The sequence below is a fragment of the Mus pahari genome, chromosome 10 (genome assembly GCF_900095145.1).
Source record: "Mus pahari chromosome 10, PAHARI_EIJ_v1.1, whole genome shotgun sequence".
Lineage (NCBI taxonomy): Eukaryota > Metazoa > Chordata > Mammalia > Rodentia > Muridae > Mus > Mus pahari.
This window is the reverse complement of record NC_034599.1, coordinates 22345387-22366350: the sequence shown is the minus strand read 5'-3', so window position 1 is coordinate 22366350 and position 20964 is coordinate 22345387. Positions and strand designations below refer to the sequence as shown.

General features: G+C 52.2%; 1 protein-coding gene across 8 annotated transcripts in view; it reads right to left on the bottom strand.

Moving 5' to 3' along the window:
* Igsf9b (immunoglobulin superfamily member 9B) overlaps positions 1–20964 on the bottom strand; it is a 52218-nt gene that overhangs the window by 16988 nt on the left and 14266 nt on the right. For 6 of the 8 annotated variants that reach the window (XM_021207188.2, XM_029543177.1, XM_029543179.1 and 3 more), the window contains exons 4-18: positions 17406–17557; positions 17001–17118; positions 15602–15743; positions 15280–15425; positions 12659–12801; positions 12218–12358; positions 12015–12131; positions 11616–11766; positions 10683–10806; positions 8188–8363; positions 6509–6735; positions 5593–5677; positions 3353–3514; positions 2622–2667; positions 463–2118 (exon numbers count right to left, since the gene is read on the bottom strand). In XM_021207188.2, the coding sequence (XP_021062847.1) occupies positions 463–2118; positions 2622–2667; positions 3353–3514; positions 5593–5677; positions 6509–6735; positions 8188–8363; positions 10683–10806; positions 11616–11766; positions 12015–12131; positions 12218–12358; positions 12659–12801; positions 15280–15425; positions 15602–15743; positions 17001–17118; positions 17406–17557 (3586 nt within the window). Of the gene's footprint in view, positions 1–458; positions 2119–2621; positions 2668–3352; positions 3515–5592; positions 5678–6508; positions 6736–8187; positions 8364–10682; positions 10807–11615; positions 11767–12014; positions 12132–12217; positions 12359–12658; positions 12802–15279; positions 15426–15601; positions 15744–17000; positions 17119–17405; positions 17558–20964 lie in introns of those variants that run through there. The other 2 variants (XM_021207190.2, XM_029543182.1) reach the window with 2 other exon arrangements.

The window sequence follows — 20964 nt, the reverse complement described above, 5'->3', positions numbered from 1 at the left end:
AGGTATTTGAGTACATGGGGCCTCAGATCAGCGGTCCTGCTTGGTGTGGAGTGGTTGCACACGCGGAGACACAAGATCTGCAGGCAGCTGCAGGGAAGCAGGGCTATCCAACGCCAGGACCCCAGGGCCGTGGCCAGACCCCTCATGGTGAGCCGCTTTCACAGGGATCACTGCCTGCTGCACTCTCCCTTCCCCGCCCCCACATTCCCAGTACGTGGACAGCCTTCACAGAACTCTGGGCTGAGTGAGGAGATGCCTGAAGCACCTGGCAGGGTGCCAGCAGGTAAGTCCATCCTTCCCAGCGAAGACACTCTGCCAATGTGTGGCCAGAACTCCTCTCCCAGGGGGTGCCGCGGTGTGTCCCAAACAAGCCCCGTTAGTGGGATGATGGGGAGGTAAAGGACAGAGTAAGGCATGGGGAGACTGACCAGAAGTGGGCTAGAGACAGTGGCTTACACTCACCCTGAAGTAGGTAAGGTTGTTGGGGGCTCTGGCCGGAGTGGCTCCTCCCCCATCCTCCGAGGGGAAGGCGTCTGTCCAAACACATCCAAGCTGTCCCCTGGTGCCTGAGGGGCAGGGCCAGGTGGAGGAGAAGGGTAGCCCGTGGCCAGAGTAGTGAAGCCCATTGTGGGTCTGTAGCTGGGGCTCCCACTGCGGCTGCTCTGTGAAGGAGATCCCGTGGACGATGGCGTTGACTTGCGAGAGAAGCTGACCGCGGCTGGCGGCTGCAGGGTGATCTCGGACATCTCTGCCTGCTGCAGGAGGCCTGGTCGAGGTCGGGCACGAGCAGCGAGCTCAGGGGAGCCAGTGCGGGAACTAAGGGGGCTTTGGGTCAGAGGTGAGAGCCGAGAGGGCTGTAGCACCACTTGATGTAAACTGGGCTCGGCACGCCGGGCCTGCCGGGGGCTGGGCCGGGGCCGAGGCTGCGGCTCATACCACCGGGTGTCCAGGCCAAACGTGCTGGGGCCACCGTGCCCCCCGGGCTCGGCTGGCTCCGGGTAAGGCAACACCGGTATCCCCATACCTTGGCTGGTATGTCTTAGCTGCCCTTGGCTGACCAGAGGTTGCATAGGTCTTTCCTGCCACTTGGTGGCAGGGGGCGCCGGGATGGGACCCCTGCCAGGTGACTTGCCTACCCAGCCCTTTGGTGCCTCCAGAGATAGCATGCCCGGATAGGCAGCAGGCACCTGGAGGGGAGCTGGGGGCAGTCCTCGGGGCAGGCAGGCCTTGGGTTGCAAACTCTCGGCCACATCACAGGGGTGCAGCTGGTGGGGGAACATCATAGCTGGGGTCTCCAGTCCCCCAAAGGGAAATTCTGGCCGGCCCCAGGGCTCAGGGGAGCGCCCTCCTGTAGGTGTCTGAGTCAAGGGCAAAGTGCTGTTAGAAGCATTCTCTCCGTTTTCCTCAGGGATGGTGGGGTGGCCAAAAGGCCCCTCGGTGTGCAGGGGTGGGGATGACATGACTGAGCTCAAGGGGCTGCCCACTTCTGGCATATAGAAGGGTGGAGGCTCCACCTCCCCAGGGCTGCTGCTGCTGAGGTACCCATAATACTGGCCGTGCTGGAAGGGCCGAGGGGCAGGAGGCCTCGCTTGGCCAGTAGCCTGGAGTCGTCCTCCCAGTCCGCTCGGGCCCTCGAGCCCACGAGGCTGGAACCGAGGACTGTATGCTGGTGGTGGTAGGTAAGGGTCCTGGCTGGAAGACATTGGGGTCAGCTGAGGCTTCAGAGCAGCCACAGACGTGGGCACCAGTGGGTCTTCATTCTCCTCATCGGACTGCCGGAACTCAGGGTACATGTCCGTCTCCTCAGCGAAGGGGAAGCCCTCGATTCGACGGCCCTTCACAGAGGGCTCCATCTCCGATGGGCCCATGACAAAGCGGCCATCCGGGCCTCTACTGATCAGTTCAATGGGTGTGGTGGCCTCAGCTTCGGCCTCAGCCTTGGCCACACTATACTTCCTGCTGCTGATAGCCCTCTTGGTTTTCTTGTACAGGGACAGCTCTTTCTCCCTTGTAGGGCTCAGCATCCTCTTGGCCGCAGGCTGGCCCTGGTCGTCAGAGGATTCAGACGGGGCTCGGAGTGTGCGGATGCTCTCGGGGCTCACCTTGCCAGAGGACAAGCTGTAAGTGTAACAAACAGAAGGTGATAAGGGATGCTATCCACTGCCTTCAGCTTCTTCTCACTGTCTTTACAGTGACTCTAAGGGAAGCAGGCATGGATGGGCTGAACGTTTTTTGGTCAGAAATTCTGGCCAACTCTCTCAATTGTCTAGACATGATCGTCCATTTTTGGAATGAACATCCACACTGCTGCTTTTCTACTGGCTCGCCCCTAAATTTGGTACACCCTGCCTATGCACAACTCCAGTTTTATTCTCTAGTTGTTCAGAGATGCAAGCTAGTATTAATGCTGATTCTAGCAAAGGACCAAAAAAACATTACAGATATAACAGTGCAAGGCTAAACAAACAAGCTTGAATTATCTATATACTACACACCCTCGATCCCTGTGGGCAACTTAAAACATGCAAGCCAAATCCTCAGGATATGTGGTCCACTAAAGCTAATAGCTTACTTATGTCCAGCCTCCCCCTTCTACCTACAGACCCCCAACAGCCACTTACGGAGACTCAAGACTCTTCCTACAGTGAGTGATGGAGAGCGGAGGATCTGGAAGGGAAAAAGAAAAAAGGAAGAACTCTGAGCCTCTACACACACACACACACACACACACACACACACACACACACACGGGACTCCATAGCCCAGGATCAACACAGAGGCCTGATAAAAGCCTTCACTTGCCTGGCAGCTCTATGCCCAGCTAAGAGGCCATGCTACCACCAGGCCCTCTATCCCTGTTACCCTGGCCCATCCTCTTCCCCCCAACACCCTTGCTCCCTCTTTCTCCCTTCCAAATCAAGTCCCATCGGGAGTGGAGACACACGTCTCTAATAGAAGCACTTGAGAGGCTGAGGCAAGAGAATCTCAGGTTTGAAGCACGCCTGGTCTATAAATACAGCAAGATCCTCTCTGCCGTAGTAATAGTAGAAGTAGTAGTAATAAATTAAAAAGAGGACACGAAATGGGGAGGAGGCTGGGGTTAGTGGGTTCTGAAGAGAGTTGGAGAAAGGTGGGGAGGGAGAAGATCAAAATACTTTGTATGTATATATGGAATTTTCCAGAAATGAACAAAAGTGTTTTAAAGATGAAATCCAATCCCACTGGCAGCTCTGCCTGCAAGATCCCAGTGTGTCTGTTTCCAGAGGAGAAATACCGTCAGTGGTCCGGCTGCCCACCTCCCGCTAGGGAACGTCTGACCTTGGCCAGGCAGGGAGAGGAGACAAGCACCTACCTTTCTTCCGCTTGAGTTTGCGCTTACGCTGCTTGTTGACAAAGCAGGCAGCCAGAGTGCTGAAGAGGACGGCAGCCGCCAGGAAGCAGATGGTGGCCACTATCCCAGCCAACACTGGCCGGGCCAGCCCATCGTCGGTCAGGTCTGGCTGTGGGAAGATGTCTGCGAGGAAGGCCAGGAGCACCTATGGGTCTCACGCTTGCCAAAGTTTTCCCCACCTCCTCTGACGCTCGGTCCCTAGGGACTTTTCCCACCATCAGACAAGGCCAGGGCCCGGCCTCCACACTCAGTTCCAACACGAGCCTTTAAAGAAGTGTAGTGCGTTTGGTGCAGCAGTGTGAGAGTTAAGAAAGGGACAGTCTATGAGAGTCAAGTAACTTCCCTGTAGCTTAAGATATCTGCATCGCCCAGTGAGGATGAAACCGTTCTTCCTCTGCAGCTGTCTGGTCTATGGCTGCGAGTGTGGAGAAGCACTTCCATGCGTGTTATCAGGCACTCCCACAGCAACCCTGTGAGCTAGCTATACACAGGCCACTCTTCCCTAAAGGAAGACACCAGAGGCTGACCCTCTCTTCTATTGTTACTCTAATAGAAGCACAGTTGTTCTGATTTCCAGTCAGGATTCTCTGCCTTCTCCTGTGCCATCTATACAGTGAAGGCACCTGGGGGATAGAATTCTAACTCAGGGAGAGGAACTATTAGCATCGAATCTAGGCACGTTTATCTTCTAACTCCTTATAGGACAGGAGGGCTGGGCAGCTTCCCACAGCAAGAACCAGTGCATCTTGGTCATGCAGGCTCTAGAAGCAGGCTGGAGCTGTAGGAAGGATAAGGTGGGCTCAGTTCTCCCTTCCACAGTTAGAGAAAAAGCTTCACCTCGTGACAGATCCACAGGCGAGTTAGTGCCCAGCCCACTGTACTGTACACACGGGGCTGTGAGATCCATAAGCGCCACTCTTAAAGAACATCCAAGAGTAAGCCAATACATTGTGATATGGCTGGCCAGAGTTCAATGCCACATCGATAATGATAATGGATTAAAAAAAAAAAAAAATCCATACTACACTGATGGGATCACAGTCTCGGGGGAGTTAACTACAGGGATTGCTGCTGCTGCTGCTGCTGCTGTAGCTCCTTCAGCCATACAGGACTGCCTGAGTAGGTGAACTTCCTTTACTCTTGGAACTAAGCACAAGGCTACTACTGCCTGAGCGCACAAAACACACAAGTCGTCTACTTTGGCTCTGGCTGGAATATTTTTTTTTCTATGTTCTTCCATCTCTCTGTGCCTCTTCCCTGGAGAGAAGCCAAGACAGAAGCAGCTGAGTTTTGCTGCCTATGGGAGACAACTTGATTTTACACAAACGCCCCAGGGTGCCTAACATGTAAGACAAAAAAATCACCCTCTCTTCTTCCCCGAGTGCCCTCGGCTCCTCGGCTCCCCTCCCCTCTGCCCACACCAATGCTTCTGTAACTCCAAGAGGCTCCCTACGAGAGCTTTCTGGCCAAGCCCCTCGTAAACGGATCTCAGGGGTCTCAGAACACATGCCGCACCCGAGGAAATGGTGCCTCGGCTGACTTAGTAACCAAGTCCAGATCGAGGACACCACTCTCCCGGAGGGGGTCTCTGCTGTGTTTCAGGAACTCTCGAACGGAGAGAAGACTTGTGGAAATGGGGCCAGTGCCAAGAAGAAGAAAGATAAATGGAGAAAATGCTAGGGGGTTGGCTTTATTTAGTCTGGGGGGGGGGGAGGGGGAATCTAGGGAGAGGAAGGAAGGAAGGAAAACAAAACCAAACAACCATTTTCCAAATAAAACCCACATAATTACAAGGAAGCCTATAAGAGGCACGCAGCAAACACTTGTTGACCCTACTACATCTCCCCTCTAATTCACGGTGCCCGCCCCATTCCACAGCACAGCTAGAGCGCAAACGCAGCATGCACCGCACCCAGCACACTGTGACAAGATCCAATAGGTTTCCCTCCTCGGCTCTCTCACAGACACATCAGATGCTCCACCAGCTCCACGGTGGGATCAAACACCGTGCGTCACACAGAAACACAGACCTGATGGTCTTCAGAAATGGTAGGAACAGACACACAAGGTTTCAACCAGACTCCTGCTTAAGCTTTCAACCCAGCCTGGCCACCCAGAGTAGCTGGTTCACAGAAGGACTCCCATGAGGCTCTGAGGCTAGCTTTCCGGTGGCTGTTTGACAGTGTTAGAACCCAGAGTACCTGTGCTGGAGACGCCGGCGATGTTGCTGGGCTCGCTGATCAGCTCCTGCATGACAGCCAAAACCCGGAACTCATACCAGGTATCCTACAAGCCAGGGACAATACCTGGTCAGCTGAGGGGCTGAGGACCACTGCGGACCCTGTACACGATGCCCACAGGGTACCCAGAGCACTGGTCCTATGAAGTGTCTACCGGTGACTGCTCACATTGGGCGACGTTAGAGTGGACATATCCCCACCGGTATTCAAGCTATGTATGGGCTGCAAGCTATGCACATGAAGCCACCGAGAAAGACTGCAGAGGAAGATGCACAGTGAGCCCCCGAATTGCATCATGAAGCAATTCCAGCTGGCCATAAAAGGCATCTGGGAAAGGGGAGATGGGAGAATACATCAGATCTCTTCTAGCTATGAAGCAAGCTATTTTCTCTCTCAAGAAAAAGAGGTGCTCCTGCTTAAAAGATGTCCACCAGGAAATAAAGAGGGAATGTGTTTGCTCCCAGGACTCTGAATTATTAAAACAAGAGTCCTTCTGGCCATCCTAGAAGTCAACCATTCCAAAGCCTCTCTAGTCCACCCTGACTGGAACCCAAAAACCTGGGGCCTTGAGTCTGGTGATCTATACTGGCTTCTCCTTGCCTTACCCTAGCTAGTGTTGGTATTTGAGGAAAACCATCTGTGTAGCACTGCCCCCCCCCCCCCATGCCATTAAGCTAGCTCTGGTCTGGGGACCAATTCCAACCTTTGGTAGCAGACTAGGGAGAGTCTAAGATTTGCAGATAAGGTAGGCCAGTTCGAGGCTTGACTCTATTATACCCATGAGGTCAGTCTCTCAATATCAGTGGCTTTACAAATTGTCATGACAAATTCCAGAAACAGGGAACAAGAGGCAAAAATAAATAAATAAAGTTCCCACCTGTGACAGATCCTTGGCAAAAAAATCTCCGTCAGTGCCTGGAATGGCGTCATCCAGCATCTCCCAGCGCTCCCCAACCCGGAACTCCATGATATAGCGGTCGATGGGGAAGCTGTGGTTGGCAGGAGGGAGCCAGGACAGGAGCACACCCTGCTGGGTCCGGTTGGCTGTGAGGCACCTTGGTGGGGTCACCAGCACCAGGGGTTCTGGAGTTGTAACAGGGAATGCTAGGAGGCAAAGGGAGACGGAAGATGATGGTCACAGACTCCGACCCAATGTGGAAAGCAGAACCTAACAAGGAAAGGATTGTTTTCAGAGCGGTGGGAGGGCGTCCCTCCGGCAGCCCTCATGGTCCTAGGAAAGAGAGGTCAGGGCCGGCGACCCAGAGCTCTGTGACTCTTTTCAGAGTCACAACCACACAGTGACCAAGCACCTCCTCAAGGGGGAAGAAGAGGCAGCTACCATGAGGAAAGAGAAGAATCTAGTGAAGGATACAGGTCATGTGCCATGATAGCATCTCTGTCAGCAACATTCCTGATGCCTCATGAAATTTCAGAGCTGAAAACGTCCTATCCGCCTTAAGAGAGGATTCACTGTAACATGGAACAGCATGTCCCTTGAACATTTAAGGTAACACTGGCATGAACATATCTGCGGCTCTACCAGTCACATGAAGTGCAGCTCTGTCAGTGCAGACTATATGGCGATGGTAACACCCAACCACGCTACAGGTTGTATATCTACTCCACTATATTTTTTATGGCTAGAGCATAGGTCAGCAAAGGAAAAGGTTTCTCATGAAAACAGCCCCCACCCCGCTCCAGCAGCATTGGCTCCATTGATCTAAAGTTCACGGTATTTCTTCGTTGCATCATTGTCTCATAATGCCACACCATCTACACAATGACCTCATTGCCTAATGACACACTTCTCAGGTGTGGTTTCCTCTGATGGCTTCCCCACTGTTGAGAGGCACATGATTGTATCTTTTGCTCTCATCCCAAGAACTGGTGAGATCTTCTCACAACACATGAGTCATCCTTTTGATTCCATTTGGGGCCCTTGAGCTCAAAATGAGGCTGAGCCCGGACTCAGTGGTATACACCTTTAATCCCAACACTTTGGAAGGCAGAGACAGGCGGATCTTTGCCAAGTTCAAGGCCAGCTTTGGCCTACAGAGTGAATTCTAAGCCAGGTGCGGGTATTTGAATAGGTGAGACCCTAATCAGAGGATTTAAAGTTTGGGGTGGGCATTTTACGCCTGCTGTCCACAGGGCAGAAAGGGGGCTGAAGTCACAACCTCTAGTTCACCTGAGAAGTGTCTGCTTGCCAAGACTGTTCTTGGACCCCAGGAGACATGCAACTACAGGTAGATAGTGCAGAAGACCCCATTTCCCCTTGTAAAACTGCCAAACATTCATACATATCACTGAACCTGTCTGTTCCATCCAAGGGTGCAAAAGGAATACAGCCAAAATGCCACCATGTGGGAGCAGGCAAACCCTACAGGACTGCATGGCAAATCCTTACTGGGAAATACGAGAGACTGCAACAAAGACCACTTGGTAAGGTGCTAGCACCCACTAAGCCCTGGGGTTAGCTCCAGCACTACTTTCAGCTCTGTCTAGCTAAGATCTGCTAAGAAATAGCCCCCAATACACAGCAGCCCAGGGCCTCACCTAAAGTGTTCACAGTGACCACCTCACTGAAGGCGCTGGTTCCCAGCCTGTTCTGGGCCAGGACACTGAACTGGTATGCGGTCTCGGGCTCCAGGCTGTCTACCAGCAACCAGCTGGGGCCCGGTGGCACTGACAAGGACAGCCAGTCGTGGGGCCCAAACTGAGCCCGCTTCATCCTGGCCAAAAGAGAGAGAGAGAGAGAGGATGGGGGAGAAGGGGTGGGGTGGGTCACACTGGAGAGAACAGTATGCATGCAAGGTCTTCAAGGGAAAGGCAGGGAAAGTATAAGCATTCCCAGGTTCAGGGGCAGGAAGAGGGAGAGCCAAGGTGGGGTTACCTGCCCGGCTCTGGCTATGCCAACCTTCATGGCACTAGGGCACACCCCATTGTGGTACCTCCCCAGTGAAAAGGGTCCTCAGATGTAAATCATGCTGAAGACACTGGTCAGTTACCATTTGCATTGTGAGGGATCCTACTACAAGTACTACTGTATAAATGGACTCTGTCTTGCTAGATTAGGGACACTGAAAATGAGGATGGGAACTGGGCAGGGAGTGACATGACTAGAGAAGGAACCCAGATGGCCTGGCCTGTCTGCCCTACCAGGGAGAGGCAAAAGTAGGGCCCACAGCATCACAGGATGTTCCACTCAATCAGTCCAGCTTGGGTCATCTGAGGATATCCAAAGCATTTAACAAAATTGACCAGGGGTTTTCCCCAGGGCAGGACCAGGGCTCCTAATGCCTTGAAGGCTAGAAGTTGCAACCAAAGAGAAGTTATAATGATGGAAAGTAACGAATCTAGGAGTGAGGTTTTCCATTCTAAAGCCACCCTCTTCTTCAACTTCAATAGGAGGAAACCACCTGCTACTGGTGCAGTTCCAGATGATACCACAAGGAGGAGACATTGTCCCGGGCAACTGGACCACTCTGTCTCTAAGCTGTACTCAGCTGATACCCACAGGCTCCTCTGTAGGCTTTAAGACGCACGGCCACTACCAGGTATGCCCAATATGTGAGCTGAGGCAAAAAAAAAAAAAAAAAGTGAAGAAGAGGAGGAAGAGGAAGAAGAAGAGGAGAAGTAGAAAGAGAAGAAGAGGAAGAGGAGGAGGAAGAGGAGGAGGAAGAGAAGGAGAAGAGGAGGAAGAAGGGAAGGAATAGGAGAAGGAAGAGGAGGAAGAGGAGGAAGAGAAGCAGAAGCAGCAGAAGAAGCAAAAAAAAGAAGCAGAAGCAGCAGCAGCAGCAGCAGCAGCAGCAGCAGAAGAAGAAGAAGAAGAAGAAGAAGAAGAAGAAGAAGAAGAAGAAGAAGAAGAAGAAACAGCAAGAAACGAATGTCCGTATAAGCACAATGAGTTAGAGCCACTCGGAAAGAAGAGAAGGCCTCTTCTAGCATGGCAACTGCCCTTCCCTCCCAATGCGAGTGAGCAGAGTATGAGACAAGCGATGCGGATGAGCGGCGGCAGGCAGTGTAGGGCAATAGCAGAGGTCTCTTCCTGACCCACGTGTCTTACAACGTCCCCCAGGCAGTGGGCATGGGACCCTCCCCCATTCAGAGGAACACAGACAAGGCTTGGGAGGTTGTTCTGACTGTATCTCCCACGATCTAGGTACACTCCGCCCATAGAGAACGCAACACCCAGGAGATGCATTCAGTCTGAGAACAGCCAGGGAAATGGAAGGCCCCTCGAACCCATGCTGCTGAAGGCTCTCTGAGGTCTACGGCCTGCTTGTTCCTCCTCCTCAGACTCCGAGAGAACCAGGCTGAAGAAGAAGGAAACAAATGTGCCCCTTCCTCACTTGGGGGTGCTGTCTGTGGACCTGGGGGCTGCAGTTTCCAGCTCCAGACAGGAAGAAACATCAGGAATGAAAAGCCTCCGGTGGTGGAAAGCCAGGGACAGCTCCTCTCCCTACCACTCTATGCCTTGGGTCCTCATCCTGTCCCTTACATTTGTGAGATCCACCTACCCTGAGGTTTCATAAGTATCTGAAGTTACTGATCTGGTCAAAAGCAGACATGAAAAATGCAAGCACAAGATCCTAAAGAGGAAATCCAGACGGTGGGGGGCAAAGGCCGGAATGGGAGCACCAGGTCGCTGGGACCTCTGAGCAAGGAACAGAATTAAATGCTAGAGCCTGCACTTGAGGTGCTATTCACTACACTCTGAAGATTAGGAACCTAGAAAAAGAATGTGGTGAGACACTGAGAGAAGCCAAAGGGCAAGAGGAAGGGGTACAATTTCAGCACAAATGAGCATGCTAACCTCCAGGGCGGTAGGTAACACAGGACTCCCTGGCTCCCTTACAGGCATTCCTGACATCCTTAAGAACTCCATCACTGCCTGGCCCACTTTGCCATCTGGAAAGCTGACAAGTACAGATCCTAGGCTCCTTGGGCCCACCACCCACCCTAGGATGGCAAAGGATGGGGCAGATGGGATGCCCTGTGTGGGGCAAGGGAGGGAGAAGCCGAGAGCAAAGCATGCGGGGCTGACTCACAGAGGTCCGTACCAAACTGAGAATGTCTGCTCGTAGCCTCCATCATAGCCTGGCTCCCAGGACACGTTGGCAGTTGTCATGGAGACATGGACCCGGACATTGCCTGGGGCATGGGGACTGGTGCCTGGAGAACAAGGAAGACAGCTCAGGCCAAACGGAGCCGAGCCTGTTTGCTAGGTCCCCACCATCTCCTTGCAGAAGATCCAGGAGAAGACAAAGCATGGGGAACCAAGAGGCATCACAGGAGGTGGCAGCAGAGAGGGCAGAGTCCCAGGCCCAACCTGGTCCTGATGCGGTCAGAGAGAAAACTCCATCCACTGCTTAGGCTAGTGTTGCCAGCAGGAACACAGGCCAGAGGAAAAACCCAGAATCCTCCACATCCTGACTCCCATGCATCGCTGAGCTAAAAACCATTCCCTTGAGGTCCTGAGACAGCCATGTTCCACACAGCAGACAGCAGTAGGCCTAGGTATGAGGCCAGCCCCTGCTGGGTATAAAGGATATGTCTGGGCAAAATAGCTATGAGCTCCCCTCATAGACTGTGAGTGACAAAGTGCAGACCATTTTATTCACAGCCTAAACTGGCAGTAAAATACTCAGTGATGGCCTTGTGTACAACTGTGGCTGACAAGCCCTGAGTAATATGAACAAGGAGTAACAGTCACCTGCTCACACCCCAGGCTGTGGACACTGGCCTGACCCTCAGGCAGCTCCGTGCCTGGCTTAAGTGCCACACAGTCTGGTTGTCACTCATTCTCCTCCTTCCAGTTCCCATATGTCTGACTTCCCCGGGATAGGACAAGCAGGGACCCCGACCCTCCTTGCCAGAGCCTCCTGAGGTCAAGGGGTTCAAGTTGTCGTCCCTGGCGTGACTGAGGAAAGACTCGTGCACAGTGAGGAAAATCGCCGCAGTCAGCCTACTCAAGCACGTACCGATGACAGTGAGGTGGGTGCTGGCAGTGATGCTTGTGACCACATTGGTGGCAACACATTCCCACTCCCCGTGGTCCTCCTTACTCAGGGCACGAAACTGGAGACTCCCGCTGGGCAGTGCGTTGTGCTTGCTTCTGCTGGGCTTCCCTACCTTAGCCAAACAAGGAGCAGGGAAGAGGATGGGAGCAGGGATTCAGTTTAAGGAACAAGCGCTCACACTCAGGAGCCTAAGGAGGATGAAGATGTTGCGGCAACATCTGAGCCCATTGCCAACACCCGCCGCTATCCACTAACATTGCCTCCCCTCCTAACATCTGGCCTGTCCACACTGGTCCAAGTAGAACCACCAATGGCTCTTCCTGCCTCCCCCACAGTGCAAGAGCTTCAAAGCCCAGGTACCTTCCTCCAGGTGATGACGGGGAAGGGGTCCCCTGCAGCTGCACAGGGGATGAGCAGCTCCCGGCCAGCCTCCTGCCTGTATTCCCAGCCGGGTAGCACCGTGAAATACGGGGGATCCTAATGGAAGCACAGAGACAGGTATAAAAGGTTGGCCACAGGAACACTGCTCACCACAGGGGCCATGCACAGTCCTGGGGACTCACCTTCAGGACAAGCCGTGCAGGGGCAGACTGGCCCATGGTCCCCAAGGTGTTGTAAGGCACACAGGTGTAAGTGCCAAGAGCCTCCTCTGTGGCCTCCTCAATGCGAATAGAGCCATCCTCCATCAAGGTCCAACCCAAGTTCTGCCAGACATAGATGAAAGAGCAGGGAGCGTGGTCAGGACACGGGCACTGCATCCCAGCCACTTCCAGGCAGGGTTTGAGCTGGGCTAGACCGAGCACAGGACAGAACGACAGCTCAGCGGGTGCTGGCATCCCCTGTGGGCATGGAGCAGAGCCAAACTCCTGCCAGATCGTTGCTCTTTGTTTGCCTAGGCTTTTTAGGAGGAGTGGGGCTAGCAGAGAACCAGAGCCCAGAGGCAGCATCTTTACGGTCAGAAGGATGCTCTTCCTTCAGAATCCCATCATGCCCCTCATTCATACCTTCTCTACCTGCAGGGGCCGACCATCCTTATTCCACTTCACCACAGTAGCAGGTGGCTCTGCATCCACAGGACAGCGGATATAGCCATGGATTCCCACGGGCACATAAATTACAGGGGGCATGTTGAGGACACGGGCTGGGTCTGTGAAAGGGACAGTATGGGAAAACATGAGAAGCCAAGTGAGCACTCAAGGCAGAAGGTGAGCTGGTGCACAAACCCCATTCCTTTGCAATGGAACCTTTCCACCTACTAGCTGAGATTCTCAATGTTCAACACAGTGCTAGGGAGCCAGGGCCACCATGGTAAGTAAGACCAACAATCCCAGCTCTCAGGCACCACGCACAACAGTGCACTTTTTTCATCTGTCCAATTTACTATGCTTTTAAAACCTTAGGATGTTGCAGAATTCTCGGAGACATTCAGAGGCATATTTCAAAAAACCGCCCTGGCCTTCAGAATATGGAAACAGCTCTCACTGCAGACTTTACCCCAGCCCTGCCAAGCCAACAATGACCACGCACTTCTCCAACTCCTTTGTATCCTAAACCCAAAAAGGCAACATCATTTCTGTGCACAATGACGTTCCAAAGCAGAATGGTAGGTACTCCTCCTGCTGGGTGTCTGGCCTCCCTTGGCCTCAGTATCCCACCCATCTCTACAGTTAAAAGTTAAAATCTGCCATGGCCTCAGAACAGATGGGAGAGGCCCTGTCGTCCTGTGCGGCAAGTTAAGTCATCTCTTCTCATTTCTCCCCAGGACTCCTGGGGCTACAAAGGAGAAAGATCCAGAGCTAGGAAGCCTGGGATGAGTGAGCTGGTTGGTACCTTTCAAGCATTCTGAGCTCTTCAGAGAACAGCCTTACATAAATACCAGGCTGAGTTATATATTTAGATGTAGCTTCCTACTTTTGTATGATAGTCTCTCTCTCTCTCTCTCTCTCTCTCTCTCTCTCTCTCTCTCTCTCTCTCTCTCTCTCTCTTCCTCCAAGCTTTTCAAAGGGTTTATGAATGGGAAATACTCTGAACACTGCTCTTTAACAGAAATAAAGGTCCTTGTCTCACCCACCTATAAATCTCAACTCCCTGGATTCTCTTTGAAGGGAGGACGGGGGGGGGGGAGTAAAAAGGGACAAGTGGGAGTGGGTGCTGGTGCTGAGGAGAGCCAGAGCCACCAAATGGCCTCTGCAAGAGAACAGTTCCCACAGCGCCAAGGATGAAGCCTTCATCTCGGCTGGTCTGCCATCCTTCTGAAGGCTGATCCCTGTTGGTTTGATCACATCTGCATCCTTGCCACCTTCTGGCTCGTGTGGCACTGCCTATACCCAGCCCAGAGGCAGCGGCACACCCACAAGGTGAAGCCGCCCCTCCCTGTAGCCCTTCTGCTCCAGTACCGCATGAGCACGTCCAGTCTCCTGCCTTTCCTACTACAGGTCCAGGAGGACACACCCAGTGTGCTGGGCTTTCCGGCTCATAAAAGTCAGGAGCTTGCACTACAGCGTGCTACAAGTCCCTGTGAGTTGTCAGGAGTGCCAGAGAACGGAGGCCTCTGCTTCCACCAGCAATGTCATCCCACAGAAACGAAAAAGCTCGAGGCATGAGGAGTGAGGCGGGACACAGCAAGCTCAACTCAGCTTCACCACTGGGACGTTGCCTGCACACAGCAGACGCTTGCAGACACTCAGATGTTTACAGCCATCAGGGAACACTCCCACAGCCACCAAATAACTGCTCTTCTACTTGTCCTCAACTCAGAGCCTGGCTGAGATCCCCATGCTATGTCGTTCACCTCTGCCACTCCATGTCCTCAGATGTATGCCACTCTCCCACACCAGTGTTCTAATAGTGGAGGTCTGTCACCAATAGCAACAATCTGCATCTTCACTGCCTGAGTGACAGGGCCATCCATAAATCAAAAGGAAGACATTAATCTTCATTACCCATCTTCCCATCTGACTCTGTCACAATGTCCAGCTTGTCACAGGGTGGGTGGGAAAGCAACAACCGGCACCCAACTATTAATCTAGGTAAAATCCTGAGCTCACACAGAAGCCCTGTATGGGTCTGGCCGAACAACAGCTCATTCGTTCGAGTCTCTCAGCCCCAGAGCCGAGGGACTAGGTAGCCAGAAGGCACCAAGGATGGAAGCAGAACAAATTACCCAGAAAGGTCCTGTTCCATTCCGTACACAGTGTTCCCATGTGCAAAGGTAGAGTAGAACGGGGAGAGAAACCAACCCTGATCCCTCAGACACCCAGGGAAAAGTGCCCAGCAGCAGCTACTTCAAAGTCCAGGTATAAACCAGTCCAGTACTTGGTAACACAAGAGCCACCATTCTGACTGGTAAATGTTCAGAGCTAAGGTCTGTTTATCCTTGAACCTGATCTAAGCTTGAATCAATGAACTGGCTAACACCCAGTGGTGACCAGCCCACAGAAGACCTCTGCCGGTGAGAGTTAACTCTATGGCCAGGCTGATCATGGCCTCCTCTGGAGCCATCCTACCCCTCCCTCAAGCATTCGTCTAGACCTCAGAAACATGTTGGGTCTTCAACCTCAAATCTAGCTCGTACAGCTTGCCCCTACTAGATTGCCCAGAGCCGTCTTCCCTCACCCCTACTCACACTGCACAGTCAGGTACGCTGAGGCAGAGGGGGAGCGCCCCAGGCTGTTGCTAGGGACACAGGTATACTTCCCAGCATCCTCTGGCTTCACTCGGAAGATGATCAGGGTCCCGTCAATCAGGATCCGCACCCTTAGCTTCAGGTCACTGCAAAACAGTGACAAGTAGACAAGGAGAAGAGAGATGGTAACAGAAATACAAGCAAGGTAACAATGACTCCCTTCACCTCCCCTAGAGGGCTCCCAGGCACTGCCAGGGCCCCTTTCTCAAGGCAGGGGCCTGTGGGAACCCCTGTGAGAGGGTTGGAGCAGGGTGCTGCTCACTTCTGGAAGTAGACGTTCTCATCCTGCCAGTACCAGGTGTAGGTGAGGTTGCCGGGATACGCCTCTGCCCTGCAGGTAAGCAGAGCATCCTGGGAGATGTTGACGGTGATGTTCTCAGGAGGGGAAACAATGAAGGGAGGCCCTGGGGAGAACAGGAATAAACATCACCTCTCCTGATTGGGAGGGCTATCATGCCAGGCCTCTCAGGAAGCTCTGGGATGCTGAAGATGGGGTGTCCAGGCAGCAGAGCCCAGGTAGCCATTACAGAGGTGCTTCCAGCTGCTGTGAGGCTCAGGCACCCTTTCTGTACCACATCTCTAACTGCTCCACGATCTCCAGGCCAGCCCTCTATAACCTCCATACACCTTTACTGCCCAACGCTCTCCAACAGAGCTCAGGCCCGAAGGTACAAGGGCAGATCTTGTCTCTGGCCACTCAGGAGCAAAGGCTGGGAAACAAAAAGGCAAAATCCAGGAAGCCTTGGGACGAGTGGGCCAGACCTCAGCAGAGCTGGGCTGTAGCCCTCCCACTCAGAGGACACTGGACAGAGTGTCACCACAGATGCTCTGCCAACTAGACACAAGTTCCACTAACTCCCACTGTCACTCTAGAATGCAGAGGGTGAGGAGGCAGAGACCCCCCCCTCCTGGCACCCTGCCCATCCTGGGCAGTGAATGCTCAGCCCCTTTTAGGGCACTCTAGCACCAGACAGAGCAGGCCAACATCTCACAGCTGACGACAGAAGCCAGTTCTACTCAATGTCCCTGATACTATTTAAATGTCAGGTGCTTGGGGGCTGAAGACATGGCTCCATAGTTAAGAGCACTGACTGCCCCTCCAGAGGACCTGGGTTCAATTCCCAGCACCCGTATGACAGCTCACACGTGTCTGTAACTCTTAGTTTTAAAACTTCTGACACCCTCACACAGATAGACACACATGCAGGCAAAACACCAGTGAACATAAAAATAAATTAAATGTATATATATATATATATATATATATATATATATATATATATATATGAAAAACAAAGTCAGATGCTTAGGTTATAGTTCTATCTTTAAAAATAGATGTCATCACTAATAGACAGATGACTCAAGGGTATTTCCTCTCTGAGGAAAGTGGAGACATGGTAGAAATGCTCTCTCAACGGGAAATCGAAAATGGCTCAGCATGCTTCCTGTCTCCCTGCCACACCAGGAGATGCCCTTTTCCCAGCTGACCAAGGTGAGCTGGGACATGGTAAGTGACACACGTGAAGACAGTCCCACTCAGCTCCTCTACCACCCCCAAGTGGGCAGACTGTGCCATGAGAAAAATGTTCTCCGTGATTCAAAAGGCCTGGAAGCCTCCTGCAGAGTTCCAGGGATAAAGAGGCTGGAAAAAGTCCCCCTACCTTGAACAAGCAGATGGGTGGTGTGCACAGCCTCACCCTGGATGCTATATGCTCGACACGTATAGGCGCCTCTGTCCTCCCGACTGACTGACGTCACGGTTAGGCTACCGTCACTCACCTGGGGGCACAGAAAGAACTCAAGATCAACCTGCGGGCCTCACCGGGATGCCTCTTAAACGAGAAGGTGAGCTCTGAGAAGCTGGAAATGGCCTCAGAGACTCGTGTACAAGGGCCTCCCTACAAGAGGCAGCGGAATGTCTGTAGTCAAGTCAGGCCATGGGGTTGCCTGCCTCCACCCTGGGCCGTGTACACATCCCATCGGTGGCCAGCAGCATTCCATGGGAGATGGGCAGGGAGAGGGGGCGAGGACGAGTGACTGTGGCACCCAGGTGAGAGCTGGCTCACCTGATACTTTGCACTAGCACCGAGGAGGGTCCCTTCCTTGAGCCAGGTGACGATGGGCTTAGGGTTCCCGAAAGCAGTACAAGTCATGGTAATACTTCCACCTTCCTTGGCCTCGATGTACTGGGGGGGTGTTTCTGTAAAGGTGGGAGGGGCTGCAAAGGACAACAGGAAAATAAGAGATGGACTCCATCTACCTGTGCAGAACTCTGCTGCGTGCAAGGACAAGAGATCAAGAACAAGAGTGTAGAAACTCCTACCCGGTACATCACAGAGATGGGGAGACCTAGAACCTACTGATGACCCTCTCCCAGGCACTGCAGATTGAATAACAGCCCGTCCTGTTTGGATTACCGGCTTTTAAAAGAATCAGCACCCTGTGCCTGAGCTGCCAGAAGGAACAATCTGGTCAAGTTTGGACCTGTTCTCAGTCTGGCTAGCTCCGAACTCTCTACTCACCCGGCTGAACTTAGCTCCTTCCCAGTGAAGCTTCCCGCTACTGGGAAGCTGCCACGCTCAGTGCTAGGATGAAGAATTTTCCACCTCCCTTCAGGATTATCACACTGCACAGAGCCTCCCACGTCCTGTAACCTGGTTCCACCAAACCCATTCATTTGCAGAATTCCTGACAGCCTCATCAAGGCCTAATACAGGTCCCAGGCTAAGGATGCATAGTCTTACTTTTACCACATCCTCCAGACAGCAGAAAACTATCTCCCGCCTGCCTGCCTCCTCTTTGGCTCCTATGGATAAAGGGGTGAGTAGTGAATTCTACAGGCTTCTACCTTCTTAACTCTCCCCTGATCACACGAGAGGTTATCCTCTCCCAAGCACTGAAGGTGTGATTAACATTCTATCCTGTTTGGATAATCAGCTTTTAAGAACTCCTCGCCTTTGCTGAGCTGCTTGTAGAGACTGGCCAACTTTAACCTCTCGGACTATTGGTTCCACGGTCTTCCAAAATGGCTACCAAAGCCAACAACACCAGGGTTCTGCCCAAGGGCCCATGTTCAAGTACTAGCCTGGCATATAATCTCAGGCAGGTTCCTCAGACTCCCTGGGCTTTATCTAAATCCCCGGTCCTCTAGAACTGATGTAGGTAGTAAATGCGATGAGGTTTACAAGAGATCTTGTGAAAAATGCAGGGTAATGCTCACAGCAAACTCTGATTTTCTGCCATCAGTACTGACGTTGTCATCCCTGGGAGCTTTGGTCTGAAGACCAAGGAAAAACCTCAGAAAGGCTCCTTCGCCCTCCATGTAGCCGTGCTGCCAGAGTCCAGTGAGAGGGAGCTAGGACTGGGTCCTGCCTGTGCCACCCCGACTCCATTTCTCTATGCTTGCTCCTGCTGCCTCTCTTCTGTGTCTCCCTGCAGCGAGAGCGCCCAACCTCAACACCATCCATTTGCAGAGCTCTCGCTCAGCCTGGAACTCTCCATCCAGATCCTATTTCTGTGCTTCATGTGAGCCGGTGGCTTTTCCTAGTACCACTGACTACTCAAGTGTCCCAGAGCTCCCGAACGGATGAGGAATGCTCAACCAACATTTCTTGAACGGAAGAATGAGTGGAATAAGCAAATGAATGAAGGCCTACAACAAACACATCTAAGGTCCAACATACATACATACATACATACATCCTCTAAGAGGCAAGATCATATAGGGCCACCTTGGCCTCAAATCTCCAAAGCCCATAGCTGGCATGGGTAGACAAGGACATTTGGAGCTACAGGATAAATAAAGAAGTAGACATCTTCACATGAAGCACACATCCTCAGGAAAGCCAGTCAGTGATCAGAAAGACACTAAAAACAATGGTGACAAGCCCTCCCAAGTCTTTGTAAAGATGTCCTGGGACTCCAGCATCCAGGCACTAGGAACGTACACTCACGACAGGGCCCACATTCACCCACCCTGCCCCCGGAAAGTCAGTTAACTCAACCACAGCCTCTATTGCCTTGGTGTCAAGCTTAAAAGAAAAGATAATAAATTAAATTATGTCCTGAAGTGACAAATTAATTACTAATTACATAATTACTTTCTTATTTAGGTGCTAATCAGGAACGTACTTTGAACAATTTCAAGTTTTCAGGGAAATAATGGTTTGACTCTCAATTATTTACTGAATTAGGTGTTAGCTTGCCAGCTGCATTTCCAGGCTTAGTCCTCTCGAAAGCGCCCTATAATTAATAGCGCAGGTTAGAAATAAGCTGGCCTCGCCTCCAAGCCATACACCAGACCTAAAGCGAGACTTGGCTTGGACTTTGGAGGTATTTTACGTGCGATAGAGGAATCACTGGGATTGTTTCCACCCAACCAGACTTCACAGAAAGCACAGGAGGAGAATGAGATCATTTGTTGTAACTCTTATTTCTGTACTGGCCTTTCTGTTTCCAAAGGTGCCCCCCACACACACCCGTCACAAAATGCCCGACGCTATACATTCTGGTCTGACTGACAAAAGGCTAGCGCCTGCCCCTTTCTGTCCAGAATGGAAATATTTACACAGGAAGAAGTTACAGAAGAGAGGAAACGGAGGGCTGGGTGAGAGAGAGAGAGAGCTCTCTCTCACACAGAACTCTGCTCTGCATCTTCCAGATAATCTGCCCCTGGGTAATGGTAATGACCTGCTCTCGACTAAGGTCTCATTCTCAAGCATGGTTGCTCAGCCTCCGTGCTCTGCTCAGCCCTTGCATGTCCACAGCCTACCTGCACCCCCTAACTAAGCTGCTCTCCTCCTTTGGGCTCCCAGATTTGCAGGTTCCTCTCGAGAAGGACCCTTGCCACCTCACTCCCTACTCTTGCCTAAGTCCCACCCCACCCCTTCCCCACCACCAGGATTCTAGACAGAGGCCATGTGCTCAGAGATGCTTTTCTACCTTTGTGCTCACAAAGACACATGGCAATCATTTCTTGACATGATTGGAAGAGATAGACACCAAGACTGGGTCATGGCCCCTGTCTGACACCCAGAGCCCTTCAGGGAGAGGAGATTAGGAAATATGCCTTGCGTGGATGATTTTGGTTAGAGTCATGAGGACTTTTCAAGGACCAAAGTCCTTGGTGCCTCCTCGCTAGCTATCCCTGCCACCCACATTTTGATCTGCTTGCCCCTTTTCCCCCTGCTGTGAGAAATGTGGCTGCTGTCTTGCCCATAACCACCCTAGGATAATCAGTGCTCTAGACACAATCTCATACAGCAGTCCTTGGAGCCTTGCAACACCCTATAAACAGGATCTTTCTGAGGAAAGTGAAACTCAGAGAGTTTCAGCTTAACTGTCCCCCGTGACTCAATATGCAACGGGTTCAAGAAATAAGTCACACCTTTGGCAGGTCTTGGTCCACATCTATTCCACTGCAAGAAATTAAAAACGCCTAAGGAATCAACTCATGCAAACAAAGGCAATGGCCAGCAGAACATCAGCTCCCAACCTCCCTGAACAGGATTCTTGGCTGCATAGCTGGTGTCTGGGTTTCCCGGAATAGATACTATCAATCAGGATGATGAGAGAGAGAGAGAGAGAGAGAGAGAGAGAGAGAGAGAGAGAGAGAGAGAGAGAGAG